The sequence below is a fragment of the Halichoerus grypus genome, chromosome 7 (genome assembly GCF_964656455.1).
Source record: "Halichoerus grypus chromosome 7, mHalGry1.hap1.1, whole genome shotgun sequence".
In the NCBI taxonomy this organism is placed as follows: Eukaryota; Metazoa; Chordata; class Mammalia; order Carnivora; family Phocidae; genus Halichoerus; species Halichoerus grypus.
The window spans coordinates 34,493,811-34,512,663 of NC_135718.1; the positions used below are offsets into that span (position 1 = coordinate 34,493,811).

At 39.8% G+C, this 18,853-nt stretch overlaps 1 protein-coding gene across 10 annotated transcripts in view; it reads left to right on the top strand.

The window, feature by feature from the left end:
- The window catches only part of CPEB3 (cytoplasmic polyadenylation element binding protein 3), a 188,122-nt gene that overhangs the window by 151,567 nt on the left and 17,702 nt on the right, over positions 1-18,853 (top strand). For all 10 annotated transcript variants that reach the window (XM_078077370.1, XM_078077363.1, XM_078077369.1 and 7 more), the window contains 2 exons: positions 757-871; positions 10,088-10,269. In XM_078077370.1, coding sequence (XP_077933496.1) covers positions 757-871; positions 10,088-10,269 — 297 coding nt within the window. The remainder of the gene's footprint in view (positions 1-756; positions 872-10,087; positions 10,270-18,853) is intronic.

Genomic DNA, 18,853 nt, shown 5'->3' on the forward strand with positions numbered 1-18,853 from the left:
AGAGGAATATGTTTTAAGGTTACGATTCTATGAAATACCTTATTTTTTGTAGGCAGGAAGTCAGAGTATGAGTGAAGAGATATTACCAAATAGAAAGAAGTATGTCCATAAAGATTTCTTTTTCTACTCTTTGCAAAGTAACTTCAATTTCTAGGCTCACCTTTATTTAACCAAACTTGTTTAGGAAAATCAGATAAATCAAAAATAGATAATGCTATGTGCTTCAGTTTTGATATAGCTGGTAATTCCATGCTAACCTGATGAGTGTTGATCTGTGTTAAACCATATTTCTGAAAGATAAATGTTTCAATTTTAGGGGTTGATAAAAACTTAAAAGCCAGATATATAGATAATTTTTAGAAAATATTCCTAATGTTCCTGTTTCTTCTTTAGGTGAGCTCTTAAAAAGCTAAGTGCTGAATCGTGACAGGTTATAAACCGTCTATCATGTGTTAAAATGGATCTGATTCAAAACCCCGAGTCTGTCTCTAAAAGACTGCCTTTTTTCAAAACCACAGGTGGTTTCTGAAGGTTTCATGGTATATGTCTCAGAGTGTTGAGTAGAGTACCTGTAAGTAGATTCCCCGAGTTCTGTTGAAAGGCACCTAATGCGGATTACATAAATTAATAACTGGATTTTGTTTGGGTTATGTATGTTGTAAAATGCACAAATCAGTGGGTTTGTCTTTAGTCACCTTATTCTCATTCGGGGTTGATGGAAATGAAGTAAGGACCAAGTAAACGACTTTTTTTCAGGTGCAAATTCGACCATGGAACCTAAGTGACAGTGACTTTGTAATGGATGGTTCTCAGCCTTTGGACCCCAGAAAAACTATCTTTGTTGGGGGAGTTCCACGACCCCTCCGAGCTGGTGAGTGGAAATAGTAACACCACAACAAACAAAACCACCAACAACAAAATCCCCAATGTATTTAGTCTTCAATATTTTCTAGATTTCTGCTCAGCTATACACAGTCTCCAAAAAGAAGTTTCACTGAGCTAACTCTTTCAGGATTAAACATTTTCTCCCCAAATGCTTTATTTTCTTAGGTACAAGAGTCAGTTTCATTAAACTGTTATTTTGAAAGGATGAATTCTATTCAGTGCTCTCAGCCACACATATTTTAAAAATAATAACAATACATTTGGCAGTGTGCATTCTCATGCTAGTCAGCATTGTTATGTGTGACAGAAAAAGAAGTCACCCCATCAGAAATCTGTCCAGCGCAGCTGTGTACCCCAGTGACAAGCCAAACCACTGCTAGGAATTGTGTCGCTGGGAATCAAACTGAACTCTTCCCAAGTGAAACAGATTCTGTTTTTCTTATGCACTTTGAAAAATGACTAATGTATTTGAACGTCTTTATTATGACTTTTTAAAAGCTTCCCTATTTTTTTCTTTTTTAAGTTCCTTTCCAATGACGAAATAATTGTGGGCTGAGATTGGGCAGAATCATAATTAACTGGGGCATTTGAAGTGATGCTGACCCAGTGACTTCAATATTTAAATCCAAAGATAAATCTAATCAGTTGCGGATCAGTGTTCTACCAGTAGAATACGATAAAATTACTTGTAAGAACGAAGTTTTTAAAGTGCTTAAAATAATTAAGTTCATTTTTCAAAAGTAAGATGAAAAAATAAGGTTACTATTGCCCTGTAGTTGCAAAAGTGCAATGTTCTCTCTGTTATTTGTAAGCAAGCAGACTCAGTTCTACCTAAAGAAGAAAAGAAAAAGCAGAGACCATTAAAATCAAGTAGTGAAAAAAAGAATTATAAAAGAATTATAAAAAAGAATTACAGCTAATTGTCTCTGACTTTGATGACTTCTTAGTTCTGAATGTGCGTCAACATTTCTAATGTATTTGTTCAAATCTCAACTTCAGTGTACTCCTAAAAGATAACCGTAGGCCTATCTAAAGATATATTCATAATTCCATTTTGAAGGACTTTATAACACATTAATTGTGATTATGAAGTTTGTAATTTTACAGTTTTTCAGAAAGTCAAATATCTTTAGGTCTTGTTCTCACTCTAACGGAAAACTGTGCCGAGAGGAAGAAAGGCACGCGGCAGAGATGCCTCCCTTTTATCTGCTGTCAGAGAATAGGGTCTGGGAAGGGCTAACGCAAACGTGAACAGCATTATGAGATGAGGGCAAATGTAGCCCTTTGTTTCTAAACTGCTTGTGTTTAAAAAAAAAAAAAGAAAAATGTGTGTGGGGGCATGGAATATTCCTGTCTTTTTCTAACTGGTGTTATGTTTGGGAGGAGAGAGGGAGAAGAATCCCCTTTGATAGTCTTTTAATCGCATATGTATTCTAAAAGAATGGACATTCATTGCTAGCATTCTAGTTCGTTTTTTTTTTTTTTTTTTTGCAGCGAACTACAAGTACAAATTAGTTTTCAGATTCTAGTCCCTCTCCTTTTTTTTCTAGATGGGGATCCGAAAAAAAAAAAAATTCTGAAAGAAAAAGTCCTACAGTTCTAAAAATAACAGAACTGGCTTTAACTTTTTATGTCTGTTTTTAAGTCACAGACACAAAAGTTTAGAAACTAAATTCCTTTTTTATTATTCACCCTTTTTACTATTATGCACAAGATGCTGCAAGTCCTAGGATTAGACAAGAATTATATTTAGTTGTCTAGTCAGAAATGGGATTTTGTGTTCCCTACCTAGAGAGTATACCTTTTATAAGTCTCAAAGTTCTCTCTCTCTTTTTTTTTTAAGCTGAGCTAAAGCTTTTTGTTTTAAAATGGTTTTGTTTTACATTTGTGTGGATAGTAATCTACATTCACTTGGTCTAGTGAAAATGTTCCCCCATGCCAACACCTCCCATAAGTGTAGCTAGTTTCTAGATGGCTAAGCAATCTATATTAGCATCTTAGCATTTTACTCTCTATCCAAGCCTTCCAGATTGGAATCCATGTAATCTAAACAAAAGGAATTAACATCTGCAGCTTTTATCCATGTGCATAGAATTGGGTTTCTTTGCAACACACTGAGCTTTGTGGACTGGTGTGTGCCTTGGAATAGAAGACTACTTTTAAAGGAATTCATTTTGACTCTGCTAGGCAGTCTTGAATTGAATACAATGCAGTTCACTTGAACAATAAACATTTATTGAGCATCCACGTGTTACTGGCACAGGGCAAGTACACGTCCGCGCCAAACTGAATGAACATCCCACTGTCGTGTTAAACAGGTCATCATCTACAGAGTCAGAGATTTCAGAAGAGAAGAAAACAAGAAATGTATTAATAGAATGCTAACTCAGAAGTAATTGGATACTAAATTATATTCTTCAACACAGTGATTCTCAGATTTGGTTTTTAAATACTTTAGGGCAATTTTTATTACTTCTAGAGGGTATTGTGGTCGTGGAATTCTGAAAAGTCTTAAAACTATCTAAGGCACTGTATGTAGGGTGATCCTGGACTAGACATGGTTGAATAGTACTCAACAGGTGAGATTTTTAGGTGTCCAGATTGATTTTCACCTCACCCCAGGCCAAAAATTGTCCTTTAACATGTTACAGTGACTAAAATGTTACCACTCAAGAATTATTCCTTTGAATCTTGTGAGGCTTTTTCTCTTTGATATCTTCCCATTGTTAGACAGGGACTATTATCACTAATAAATTATTCTAAATATAGTCCTTATCCTACCAAACAGAAACACACGAACCCTTCTAAAGAAACAAGGCAAGCTGTTTTAAGCAATATTGCCCTGGCTAAATTTAAGTTGGTCCTTCCAGTCTTTTTGACAAGCCTTCCTTTTTAAAATTCAGGTTGGAAAAAAAAAATCATAGGCCTAAAAAATACCTGAAAATGGGAAAATATCAATGGAAAATCTAGATGCTTACCCAAAGTTTGATTGCCTGATTGTTGGTTGCTCTGGGTTAAATAATACACATTCCTATTGTTTCTTGTCCCTCCCTTCCATCGCTCGTCAGTGACAGTAACAAGTCAAGGGTGGTTTGCCTTGAGTCTCTCGGTGTTCTTCAGGTCTTGTTCTCCTTCCACTCACCACCTCTTCCCACCCCCATCCTAGGAAAGGCTATAGGTAGACTCACCATGCCATCATGTGGCTAAAGTTTACATATTCTTCAGAGAGTCAGTACCAGGAAAGGGGTAGTCTGTCTGGTTCTCTACTTGCTACCACCTGAAAGTACAACAGCATGTTGCCACTCTTCATTCAAGCAATGTAAACAGCATGTCTTCAATTCAGAAATAGCCCTATTGTATTTCCCTGTGGCATTAGGACCTCTCTAGAATGCATCTCTTTGCTCTGAGAGGAAATGAGTGCCAGGCTTAGGGATTATGAGGAGGCCACCAGGAAAAGGTGGAGAATGAAGCATCTGGTTCCTGTATGCTCCCCCAGTTTATAAACATGAGTGTTCTGACCCCAGCTTAGACTCTGACCCCAAGAGGCTTAGGTATCTAATCGGAGGACTGCCTCAGTGATCAAGCTTTGGGACCCATCCACTTCCAACTTTAATCATGCTTGGAAAACCCTCAGACTTCCTCTCTAATTAGGGACATGTGAGCTGTTCTTCCACTTCATGACTTCGTTCTGACAGTTCTTCTAACCGGGTCCTGCAGAACAGATCAATCTTGAGAGATTGCTTATCTAAGTCCCTGGAGCCCACATTTGCTCGTCATCTTTGGGTCTCCTGCCTTTCCTATTGCTCTGATAATTCTTTTCTGTCTATTTTTCCCCTACTAATATTCTGTGATGGATCCTGAAAATTTCCTTGTCTGCCTTTTTTTCCCCCTCTATTATGAGGATGGCTTTTCTGGGAGGAAACAAAACAATAAAAAAAACTTTTGAGATAAATATTCAGTGACATGTGGTGTACCTTTAGAGAACATCCTGAATTTTTCTAAGAGCATTTATTTCAGACATTCTGTACAAACATTCTGGTAGTTCATATGTATTAAGAATCACATCCTGATTTGTGATTTAGGAAATAGGAGTATCTTAACCATATCCTTTTGTTGTTGTTGTTCTGTAAAGTGGTAGCAGGCAGAAATCATACCAGGTTTCTCAGTAGTAGAAGTTTTTTCTTTCACCAAGTCCCATGTTCAGTATGAGTTGCCCCAGATAAACTCCAGATCTGGCACACTGACTTGATTAACTGGATTGTCTTTAGGGTATTTTCTAATGCTAGTACTTGCTTGTGTTCTTTTTCCCCCTGAAAAGCTAACGCTCACCCACAGTTGATGTCAAACTTTGCCACATCGTTGGCAGGTTGAGTAACATTAGCATAAAGCCAAAGTAAGACTGGGATGAATTGGTGCTTATGGAGCAGAAACCAGGCCAAGTTAATATTAAGCAAAGATTTAGGAGTAGAGAGAAGAACACCCTGTGGGCAAAACTAAACATTTGAGCAGCACTCTGTGCTGAGCCGTGTTCAGAGCTCTCATGTATGTTTAATCGTCATGATAACCTCGTGAGGTTGTCAGTGGTAGACTTTTCCTTTTAGTGATAAGGAAGTAGAGTTCAAAGGGGGTGATTGGCCAAGGCCACAGTAAGTAAGAATGCCAAGATTTAAACTCAGATTTCCAGACTTCAAGTATGGATGTTCTTTGCACAGAAGAAGGAAGCTTCTTTATCAAGCTGAGATCTGAGATGTTGTCTCAGTAACAGTATTTACAGTCAACTTGGTACCAGTCGGATTTAATCAAGTTAAACATTCAATCTCTCTTAGTTGGTTGTTCATACACTTATTTGAAAATATTCTTAACTTCCCAACATTTGATGCAGAATGGAACCTTATGAGCACATTTCTCCATTTAAGATGTGTGAACTGCCTTGTGAACCAACTCAGCAATTGTGGAAAACCTAGACAGTCCAGCTTCTAGTTGAATTGTGCTTTCTTTCCGAAGTCCAGACCTCTTCATCCTCCTGAGGTGCCTTATGCTTCTTTCCTGTCTGCTTTGTTCTTATTTCCAAGGGGAAGAAAATGTGGCTTCTAGATTCACAGTTTAGAATTTGGAAAGATGAACGTGTTGATATTTCCCTTGGGAGTTCTCATTCCTGCTCTGCCCCATTTGGTTCTCATAGTGTCTCAGACTTAGACACTGCCTATGGCTGGCTTTGAAACATAATTAAATTAGATATAATAAATTAGATTTTACTTGAGATCACAAGATACAGATAAATCCATGAAGGTTTTAGTTGACTTCTGCTAGATCCTTACTGCCTTTCTTCTATTTTTCTCTCTTTCTCCCAGGTAAGAACAGGATCCTGGTATAGGGTAGGATGCGGGAGTCATCATGATTTTCTCTCTGGTGAGCTAAGATCCCTTTTAGATCTCTGTGAAGATTCAGAAGCAAATCCAAGGATCCATAATTGGGGTTTAGATTCAATTTCAGAGGCATAGTGCCCACAACCCAGAGGAATTTATAGATTTCTATATGCTACACACAACAACCGCACTATTCTTGTTTCCCTCTCCAGCGGTGGCACAGTGAAGCTCATCACAAGAGCCAGTATGTAGATTAGAGTCAGTAGTGTGTTGCTGTCACCATTCCTGAGAAGACTTGAGTTGTCTTAGGAGCACAGAGCATCTCATCCAAAGTACAAAATGCCATTGGATGTGGCTACCATACCTGCTCATTTCCACCCCTGTGGTGACCAGACAGATCCTGTGAACACTGTCTGGGGAGGAAGGAAAAAATAAAAAGTGGTCTGAAAACTCCTGACGTCCACATGGACTCTGGCTATGCCTGCTGTCACTTCCATCTGTCTGAATCCCAGCCTCCACCTGTGTGCCCTGCTCCTGGGAGCTGCGCTGTCCCTGCCTTCGACAGAGGATGGTTTAGAATGAGGATTCACTGTCAGAGGCTTACTTGGTAGTTTGACTACATTTTCTGAATAAGACACATCCTTGATCAAAGGCTCACATTTCATGAGGAGGGTTGAGATCACAAGATACAGATAAATCCATGAAGGTTTTAGTTGACTTCTGCTAGATCCTTACTGCCTTTCTTCTATTTTTCTCTCTTTCTCCCAGGTAGTCAAAGTGGGTAGCCCTCCTCATGGCTCAGCTTCACCCACATCAGAGGAAGGGAATCTGTATGAGACTTCCCTGTATTAACTGGTGATATTCACTTTAAAGAATCCTTTAAAACCTAGTCTCTAAAACTAGTTGTATATTTTGACATCTGTTGGTGAATTTTTATATTCTATATACAAAAGTGTTTCAGATTAGAAATTTTTAGGACTTAAGGAAGGCTTGTTCTGTGTTTCTTGTTAGTCACCTATGTTGTGGATGAATTAGTCTCTCTCTCTCTCTCTTTTTTCTTTTTTTAAATGCTGTTTTTACCAAGCATGGCTACTTTTCTCAATAATTAGAAACTCTGTTTAGTACTTAAATAACATCACTCTGGTGTTAGAGCCCAGCATGAGGTTAGCCTGCAGGAAGTGTGCTTTTAGTGAAGATTTGCTGACTGAGTAAAGGACCAAATATAAACAGCTGTTGTTTGACTATTATTTACTTTTCTTCAAGGGTGATCACAGTATTAGACCTTCTGTAGTTAAAACATGGATTAGGGTGGAAAGAGAGATGGGAAATCTTCATACTCTTTCCCAAAACAACTCTTTAGTCACCTTGGTTTCTTCTAGCTTCTCAACAAATTGCTCTTCACATGAGTGAGATTTCATTAGCTTAAATGACTTTTTGGTGGCCAAGAAAATGACTGTATATAAGGTTCTAAGTGCAAATGATTTATTTATAATTAGCTTTCATAAAAACATGAGTGAGGGTTTGCTTCCTATCAAAATACTTAATTGCCAGCACCGTCAGTCATGACCTAATGTTTGGCATGTGAAGATGATTTTCTAGCAGCTAGATTCACAAAGTAATAGAATGTTTGTTCTATGGAAGGCACTTTTTCTGACATCCAAGGATCCCTAAAAGTCCTTTGGAGACCACTATGCTGTAGAAGAACTTGTGGTTCTAGTAACTCTGTGGTTATAATAACTCTCCTTCTTAGCTGGAGCTTCAAGCTTACAGGTGGTATACCTTCTTTCTAAATCAGATGTGTTCCTGTGTCCTTTCTAAGGATGGAAGACAAGTGCCATTCAGCCCCTTGCCAGCATTCTTCTCCTGGCTGTTCACCAAGCTGACAGTGTTTACTCTTATTCCATTCCATGAGAAGCTTGGTCTTTGGAAAAGTGGTGTTTAATTTCCAGTTCCTGAGGTTGCTTATTTTAGTAAGTCCATTGACGAATAAGGGAGATTCATTAATGACTGCATTTAATTATTTCTACCTTCAATGTCTTGGTCTCTGTTACTGGAATACAATTAGCCATGTGAGGAAGTCCTCAAGCAATCAGACGTTGTTGGGCTGAAGTATGAGGACCCACTGAACTCTGATATTCAGGGTATGTGCGTGATTCTTACTGCATAATTTGAATGAATGTGATTCCTGGATCCTGCCCCAAGACTGCAGTCAGAGTCCACTTGGGCTGTAATCAGCAATGTTCTTTGGTTGATATGACTCAGAAATTCTGAGAAATTCTGATCATAATGGGATAATTGGGATAGCTTTCTGCTGTTCTGTCTTCAAAAGTACCTATTCTAGGGCTTAGTTATTGCTAGCTTATTTTCTTACCTTCTGAAAATTCCAGAATCTGTTGGTTGCAGATCATTCTTCTTAAAAACAGGCACTCAGAAAACAATCACCAATATTACGCGGTCTGGTATGGAGAGAAATTTTGAAGAAGTTAAGTAGAAAGACATCCTTTCTGTCATAGCAACATAGCTTTTCTTACCGGCTCAGCAGCTTCATACTACAGGAACCAGTAATGCTTGGCTTTCCTTCTGTCCATAGAAATCTGGTGGGGTTCTTATACCGTTCAGCCCTTCAACTCTTGTATCTGCTACGAAGTTCCTCCTCTGCCCCACTGGCTTGTGCTGCTGTCCTTCTCCCATGGAGGTCTGTTATGTGATGTGACGGTCTTTGCACACTGGCCGTGACACAGGTCATCATCCACCTACCCTGTCTTCTCCTTTCTAAATACCGTATGTAGGTGTCTGAGGAAAGTGGGTTCTTGGGTCATTCCCCACGGGTAGGGCTAAGTCTTCTGGACTTAAGTCATATGAGTAGCCTGAAAGAAATGGTCATACGTGGAGGAAGTGACATCCGGTATCAAGTAAACAATTACCTTCAGGCAGTTTGGATCCAGGTAAGTAACTGCTACATGTCTCTCCTTGACACCTTTATGGTGAGGATAATTCTAGGATATCAGACCTTTGGAATGGTCCAGTTTCCAAATGCCTTCTGTATAGGTGTTTTGTAAATATACCAATATAAGGGTCTATTTAGAAGAAATGTGGCAAGGAGTGCAGACCAGACCTCTGGATTTATAGCAGAGCAGGATGGGTATGTTTTTACTGCCTTCATAGCAGCTTAGTGTTTCCTAGTACATTGTAAGTGCTCAATAAATGTTCATTGCTGCTTTATCATTACTATTATTATTATTATTATTATTTAGAATTCAGTGTGAGAGGCTAGTGTGGAGATTTCTCAGTTGGGATAGAATATACTAAAAAATACATATTTTTCATTGTAGAGATTTATCTTAAGGTTATAAATATATTGCCTCTAGTTAAAATGAGCAGTTAATTCTTTCTGTAGCTTAATCTTAATATAGCAGTGTGACTTTAGTAATTGCTTTCAGTCTTAGAGGTCAGTAAATAGGGCTATTTATAATTAACTTGTTAGGGCATTGTTTGAAATGCTTTGCCTACCCAGGGCCCACTCCAGTGGACTAAACAGTTAGAAATTAGAACAGGAGGACTGCTGATAGATCATTCCTTTTATAATGTTGCTGAAGTTCTGATTATGTAAATTTGTGTATGTGTTGTGTAAATTCTTAATTTTTTTTTTCATTTTATTTTTAAATATGAGGAGCTCCCCTACTTGAGTTGTAAGACTGATGTGGACACTCTTCATGACACCTAACATGGGTTTTCCTTTTCTTAATTATACTGCATGATCTTTAAGTAGTTCTTCCTTCTCCTGGGCAAATGTACGTTCTAAACATTTATACCGAATTGTGTTTGTTTTCTTGCAGTTGAACTGGCAATGATCATGGACCGTTTGTACGGTGGCGTCTGCTATGCCGGCATCGATACGGACCCAGAGCTGAAGTACCCCAAAGGTGCCGGCCGCGTGGCGTTCTCCAATCAGCAGAGTTACATTGCAGCCATCAGCGCCCGCTTTGTGCAGCTCCAACACAATGACATTGACAAACGGGTGAGCAGCCGCTTGGGGTATCATTGCTGCTGTGGGAAAGAAATGAAGTTTGTTTTCTGGGCCCCATGGGGAGAGAAGCACCTCGTGATCATAAGTGAGCAGCTCTGCCTTACATGGTATCAGTCCATGAGTCCCTCCAGGCTGCCTGAAAAAGAGCATACCCACAGTATTTCAGGCGTTAATGAACCTTCTGTCTCACCCATCCCCAGGGTGATGTTACACTTATGAAAATAACCCTGCAGAATTTAGCTTACCCAACTGGAGCTGTTTAAAAGATGATGCCAACAGTGCATTAACAAAGGTTGCGAGCTGGTGACCTGTTTGACCCCTGTGGTGCTCTTAAAACAAGTAAGTTTGGACTCACATTTAATGTTAATGTTCAGGAATATACATAAAATTTTGCAATTCTGATTTCTCTTAAAATTGCAAGATCACACATGATAGCAATCACTGGAGCCGAAGTACTGCTGTCTCTTTGAGTCCCTCCAGTTCCCTGTCGTCCTATTCATACGTAACACACATGCGCATGCGCTTCCTGCCCTCCTGCTCCGGGGCGTTGCCTGCCTGGCCACTGGAGGCATTCTGATTTGCTCCCTTTGATCTAGAGAGGGGACACATGATAGAGTTGTAGGGAGTTGGTGTGCTCAGTCGGTTTTGTGGACAGACATAGGTCTAAATCCCTGAAATCCCAGCTCTGCCACTCTGGAAGTTTGGGGAAATAGAAGGTGGTAGGAGGAGATAATCTGAGACCTATATTAATGGATTAATAGAACAAGTAGGAGACTAGATCAGGTATTGAACACCTCCCTTTGCAATTATACAGTGGCTGTTAACGCTCCCAGCAAAGGATGTTCTTGGGGCATACATTGGACTAGGATAAATAAAGTAGGAAATACGTTCTTTTTTTTTTTTTTTTTAAGATTTATTTATTGAAGAAAGAGAGTGAGAGAGAGAGAGTCTTAAGCAGACTCCGCACTGACCGCAAAGCCCGACATAGGGCTCAGTCTCAGGACCCTGAGATCAAGACCTGAGCCAAAACGAAGAGTTGGACGCTTAACCGGCCAGGCACCCCAAATATGTTCTAGTATGAAGTTTTACCTATACTCTCTATGGTCGACTTTGACTAATTTTGTGTAGCTGACTTAAATTTCTTAGAAGGTGAAAGCTTCAGTTGGTGGTGGATTTTTAAATATTCAGCAAGTTATATTTTTATTAAGACATATATCTGATCAAATTTCAAAAGCCAGTGCCTAAAATAAACAGTTGCTACATTACTGGGCTCCTTAAAAGTAAGTAGTGGTGGTTTGTTTGTTTTTTGATTAAAATAAACAAAATAATTCTTTCTCAGAATTTTGAAACACTCTTTGAATTAATGGAGACTCGGAGGTGTGATAAAGATTCAACTCCATTCCTAGCTTTCAAGGACCCCCCTACAGACCGTAAGCTCCGCAGAGATAGGCACGGTGTCTGTCTCCTTCTCTGCTTCATTCCCAGTGCTTACCCATTGCTTGGTGTATAGCTACGGTAGTAAGTGCTCGATAAACCTTTGTCGAATTGACGAATGGTTATACTTGCAGGGTTTTCCTTACTGCTGCTGGCGCCGGTGGACTTACTTGTGCCAGTGCTTTTGTGAGTCTGAAACACCAGATTTTTAGACACCGGACATTTAGACAGCTGTGCACTCACCACTGCTGACCCCAGGTCATAGACTTAACCTGAGGAGCCTTAGATTCTCATCTGTGTGCTTTCTTTGTTCCTCTCTGAAGCCAGAACTAGTGACTGGACAGGAGGTGGTACTAGGGATGATAGAGAAGGCTCCATTTCCCCATGCTTCTATCTTCCCTTTGCCCCCAGGCTAACAGCCTCCTGGCCTATTCTTTAATGGAGGGAGGTACACTTGCCCCAGGGAATATGGCAATCTTTGAGCACCTTTTAAAATCACAGTAAACTCAGATGCTATTTGTTTTGTTGCCCACCCCTACTCCTTCCCCTGCTATACTCAGGCCCTCAGTGTTTCTTCCCACAAGACTTAGACCTAGGTAAAAAGGAGAGAGGTGGCTTTGATTTTGTGAGTATGATCATAGGCCATGCTTATGAAAATGGTTTGGAACATCAGACTTCTGAGGACTCGAGAAAGCCATTGCCTATTTTCTGCCTGCTGCGTTTGGGTTAACTGTACCTTCCATCTTGCAGACTAGTCCCTGATAACATTTAGAGGAGTAGCCAGTTGTAGTGGAAAGAGTATGGAGTTTAGAGCTAGAATAGATTTCAGTACTTTTAAATCTCTGCTGCACTAGTCACTGGTGACCCCAAGTAAGTTAATTAATGCCAGGAACCTTGGGTCCTCATCTGTAACTCCCTCCTGGGGATGGTCTGAAGAATAAATGGGATTTGAGGATTGAACAGCCAGAGCTGTATGACCTTTGGATAGATGTTTAGTAACTAGCATTTGATGGTTAACAGTATTCGTCTTGCTACAAATGCACTTAATACTGATGTTGTTAATATTATGTAGCTTGAATTTTATCAGTTGCTCGCTGAAGATGTAGTAAACAGACAGACTGGTCACACGGCTGGGTCTACATCTGGTCCTGTTCCCTGTGGGTTATACGACTTTGGGTAGATCACTTAAATGCTGAGCTTCAGTGTATGATGAAGGTGGTAGTAATAGCCCCGTGGGAAACCTGGAAGAGGAGGTGGTATATACAACATAACACACCGTACATATGCGTAGTGGGACTGTTGCCATGGTCAAAAGAATGCCACCTCCATCCGCATGGTATCTAGAAGAGACCTGTCCATTCTGCAGTGCCCTGAGGTGAGAACCATCTAAGGGAGAGAATTAGAAATCATTAAAAGTGGCACAGTCCTCCTCTCCTCTGCCTCCCAGCTCCATCTTCATGCTCTTGTTTGCCCTGCCCAATATGGAGACCATTTTCTTCATTATGAGAGATACAAGCCAGCTTCTGTCTGGAGATAGGCTGCTCCTTTTTCAGTGTTCTTCTGTGAACATTACACTCCCTTCCCCCAAATTGTTACTCTGTCCTCTTGTTTCCTTCCTAATTTGAATGTAGCCAACAGTACCTTATTTTTTTGACTCTGGCATTTTGAGCCTCTGTTAACTGCACCTTTCTTAGATGCTTTTTAAAGTTTATTTATTTTTCTCCGAAAGCATAAGTTTGAGCTTTCCAGAGAGCCCCCATTATATATAAGCACATCAGTATCTCCTTAGGTAATGCTCTTTCTTGGGTGCTCTGTTCTTGATTGTCTATAGAGAATTTCTCACTAGGCACAACCTTCTTTCCTGAATAACTCCTCTAGATTTTTAGCAATAGTCTCATAGCTAAGGTTTTAGAACTTGCTGTCCTAAAAGTCAGGAGCAGATATCTTCCTGTGCCCATAATCCCTTTCCCTTACTATTGCAGATTCCAAGATGCTCCAGTCCTATTCTGCTTCCTTCTTATGTTAGCCTACAGTTGCCTTTAAACCAAGACCTTGACTATTTTAAATAGCATCAACCTTTATTACCATTCTGGTCAAAGGAACTTCCTTTGTTGTCTGCATCATTATGAATGCAGATATAGTGCAATCAGTCAACTAAAAACAAACAAACAAACCCTACAGATAGCATTTTACAGTCCATTTGCTTGCTGTTTGCAGCCCCATAACCCTTTCATTTTTGCCCCATATGGAGAGTAAAAGAGGGCCTCCTGGAGAGCAGCAATGCCAGGAACCATGGAAGTTCTAGGACTGTTTGAGGGGTGTGCTCTCAGGTTGTACCTTTCCTAGGTAAACTGTGGGAGGTTACATGAAGAATTTCACTAGTGTATTTCCTTTACCTCTTGTATCCAACCAACTTTTCTCAAAAAAGACATCTCTTTTGAGAATTTAAATGTTTATGTATTTATTATTATTGTTGTTATTGCTGCTCTTTAGCTAAGTTTTTAGATGGAGTGGTCTATAGAGAAGATACAACCTTTATAGATTTGATTTCTTCTCATAGCCTTAGAGACTTTTTTGGTTTGCTTATGAATATAAAATAAGATATGTCAATATGCAACATCTGTGGGAGCTGTCGATTCTGTAGCTTTGGCACTTTTATGTCTCTGCTGTCCTTTCATTCATCCATAATGCCATCATCTTTAAGGAGGTGGCCTTTTTGTTTTTGTTTTGGTAACAGCATTATTTAGATATTATTCACATACCATACAGATCACCAATTTAAGCGTACAGGTCAACAGTTTTTAGCATATTTACATAGTTGTGCAGCCATCACCACAGTAAAATTTAGAACACAGGAAGGGGTACTGTATAGCCTTCAAGCATGCACTAAGAGGGTGGACTGAACAATAACCCCAGTGGGGGAGGGAGTGGGGACACTGCATTTATCCTACTTAGTTATTATAGGGAGGGGGTCCTCCTTATTTAACCTGTACTCTTTGAAGTCACAGGAACAAGGTAGCCCAGGCTGCAGAGACAAGCTTCTGACCCACACTATAACTGTAATTAGAGTCCCCCAAGAATATGTGACTTGTTGGAGTCGGCTGATAAATCCACACATCAACAAACTTCTTGCCATGGTCTGGCTAGCAATGGGAGGACTCATGTGGTGCTTCCTTACAGAGCTGCCAGGATTTTGATTCTGCCACATGTGCCCAGAGGTCTGAATGGGAATGCTTGGCACATGGGTGGTGCTCAGTAAATGTGTAGAATAAATCAGGATGATGTATGGGAGAACAAGGACCGGAAGCAACCACAGAAGGCTGTCAAGGATACTGGAGTGAGTCACTCTCATCTCTCACCTGGATATCTAGAGGAGGTTCCCCACTGGTCTCCCCAGTTCAGCTTAGCCAATCGCCACTACATTCTTTACATAAAAACCAGAGTGACCTTTTAAAATCATAATGTCCTCCTCTAAACGTTTTGGTTATGTTCTACTGCCATTAGGATAAAGGTCAGAACCCTTAATAATACTGCCTACATGACCCTTCATGCACTATACACTTTTTTTGCCTTAGCTCTCTCTTCCTCACCTTGAGTCAGTCACAACTGGCCTTTTTCTCTCTTTTTCAAGGTCATTATACATACTGTTTCTTCTGCCTGCCTAATACCTACTTTTCCTTTGGGTCTCAGCTTAATTATATTTTTGGAATCCTTTCTTCAGTGGAGCTTACGTCTCCGTCATAGATCATTGTTGTAATACCATCTACCATTCCTTTGTGGCCTTAAATATCTCTGTAATGAAATATTGCTTCATTTAATGTCCCATCTACTCTGTTAGACTTTACAGTCCATGAGGGCAATGACTGTCTTCACGTTAGCTACTGTATACTTAATACTTGACACATAGTGGACACATTAATTATTTGTTTTTGGATGAATAAATGAGTGAGTTATTGAATGAGTGATGACTCATTTGAGAGGTGGCTCAGATGGGAAGCACTTAGATAGCAACCTTTGGCATATCCAGGGCACTTTGCACAACTTTCCTTTTCTACTTCATTAAGAACACTCACTTTTATGGAGCACCTGGGTGGCTCAGTCGGTTAAGCTTCTGACTCCTGATTTTGGCTCAGGTCATGATCTCAGGGTCATGGGAATGAGCTCCACATCGGGTTCCACGCTCAGCGGGGAGTCTACTTGAGATCCTCTCACTCTGCCCCTCCCCTTGCTCGCTCACTCACACACACATGCACGCTCTCTCTCACTCTCTCTCAAATAAGTAAATCTTTAAAAAAAAAAAAAAACTCCCTTACGTAATAAAGAAATTTAGAATATCAGAAAATGTTCTTTGACATTAAAGCTGGACTTACTAAGCTTAGGTATGACGTTGGTCCAGCCTCCTTTATTTTGCAACAAATGAGAATCTAGGAGAGGTTGGAGACTGTCAAGAAACCCGTCAGTTAAGAGCAGAGCTGCCTCTGCTCATGGGACTCCCTCCCAGAACCCTGAGCTCACCCAAGGTCTAATGTCTCTTCAACCCACTTCTTCCATGAAGTCCTTTTTCCACAGACCTTAGATTTGGAACGTCTGAGTTAGATTATAGGTCCTTTTGTGGGTTTCATATATGTTTCAGTAGTTCATATAACTTCCCAAGTGAATGTAGTCTACACAGAGCAGAGCACATCTGGGGTTTGTTATCAAGAGTTTCTAATATGTTGGTAGGTCATAACATTAGCAAAATGAGCTGGAAATTTTTCTATGCCTTTTTGCAGTTGTTTTGCTTTTGATTTTCACTTCCATGTTGTCTTCATATGAAACCTTTTACAAGTGAGTGTGAACCAGTGCAACTCCACTGGATTATAGCATTTGATTGAAGTGTTTGGCATTTTAAGTGCTATAATGACCCTTGTTATGGAACATTATTATTATAAATGACACAAAGGGTGGGGAAAATAAAAAAATTAAAAAATGTTTTAAATGACACGAATACAATTTATGCTTGTTTTTACTTCCAAGGAAACATTATTAGCATCTTGAAATAAATACTTTAAAGGTTACATTATGCATATGTTATGGCTAATTGTCACTAATTATCAGCCAATTGTCCCTGTGTTGACAATATTAAGGTTGGGTGATGCCCAGCACAGCAGTTCTTGGCGTCTTTCTTTCTTTTTCTTTTTTTAAGATTTTATTTATTTATTTGACAGAGAGAGACACAGTGAGAGAGGGAACACAAGCAGAGGGAGTGGGAGAGGGAGGAGCAGGCTTCCCGCGGAGCAGGGAGCCCGATGCGGGGCTCGATCCCAGGACCCCGAGATCATGACCCTGAGCCGAAGGCAGACGCTTAAAAACTGAGCCACCCAGGTGCCCCTCTTGGCGTCTTTCACGTTAGCTACTGTATATTAATACTTGACACATAGTGGACACACATTACTTATTTGTGTTTAGATGAATAAATGAGTGAGTTGCCTCATTTATCTTCTGCCTTGGCACACATGAGGCGTGTGATGCGCTCTCCCAGGTAACAGGTTCCCTAGAACACTAATAGGGTGCGGTACTTCTGGGGTATGGCCGTCAGTACCTTAGAGGGAGTACACTGCATGCCCACTCCTGTCCTTACTACGCAGAGAACCATGGCGATAGTGAGTAAGTGTTCTGTTCTGGCTTGGGAACTGTGAGATCTGGGTCAACACTCCTAGCTCTTCTCCCAGTAATGTGACCTTGGACAATTTACCACCTTTTAGAAGTTTGATTTTATTGATTTTATTTTCCAGTAGTGCTAAGAGGACCAGTCTTTCTTATAGTTTGTGGTGCTGATAAACAATGACAGATGAAGAAGTGCTTTGGAAAGTTATTTGGCTGTGTAGATACTGATTTGTATTATTGCTGAGCCTGGCTTATTTAAATTGTGCGGTTGCCTAATCATGTACCAAAGCTAATTGTTGACTCTCTCTTTTTTTTTTCTTTTAAAGCACCTACTTAGTTCCACTAAGGATCTTTAATATAGAGACAATGAAGTAGTTGAAGTTCACACACACACACACACACAATTAACATAGCTGCTAATCTGCCAACATGCTGTTTGGATATTAGTCAAGACACACACAGAGACTCTTAAGTCCCTTTTATAGATGTAAACACCTAAATGCATTTTCCGTGTAAAGGATTGAAGAAAGAAAGAAGTCCTCTCCAGAAAGAAGTATTTTTACCAATATCTTTTCTCTGATAATGAAAAGATTTTGAACCTGAAGTTGAATAGGAAGTTAGGATTAAATTTTGCTTATAATCCATGAACAGCATTTCTCTGAAAAACTGGAACAGTTTAAAGTATTTAAGTACATTAAGGGCAAAAGAGGACACCTGTACTCATTCAGTCTTTTTTAATGGTATTTTTAGAAGTGAACACTTAGGACTTGAAAGCTCTGCTAAATTCAGTTTTCTTTATAACTCAAGGCTAGGTCACTCACATATGAAAGATTTTTATAGTGTAAAAAATGAGATCATTAGAAAAGAGGTAATCTTTTTACATGGCCGTTTTCTACCCTTTTGTCTGCTCTGTGTGGTCCTGAGAAAATTTATGAGGATAGAATCAGTTGAATCTCCTTTAGTCTAACAAAAGTATATTTGATTGATATGAACAATTTCTTTATAAAAATCTGAGCAGTCCCCCTCCCAAAACACAGCTATTGTTTACCACAACCTGGTCATGTTGTCTCCTAGAAAAAAATTTTTAAGATTTATTTATTTATTTTAGAGAGCATGGGAGAGGGGCAGAGAGAGAGGGAGAGAGAGAGAATCTCAAGCAAACTCCAAGCTGAGAGTGGAGCCTAACGTGGGACTCAGTACCACGACCCTGAGATCATGACCTGAGCTGAAATCAAGAGTCAGCCACTTACCCGTCTGAGCCACCCAGGTGCCCCTTCCTAGAAATTTGTAGGTTAGATGTTTATAACTTGAAATGCATCATGCAGCAGACATTGGTTAAAGTCTGCCAACTCAGCTCACAGAGACCTTTTTACTACTAGAAAGGATAATAGGCTAGAATCAGCCGATCTGGAGTTTAGTCCTCACTAAACCACTTCCTGTATAACTTGAAGGAAGGATAGGGCTGTGTGTGTGTGTGTGTTAATGAAAGCAATTT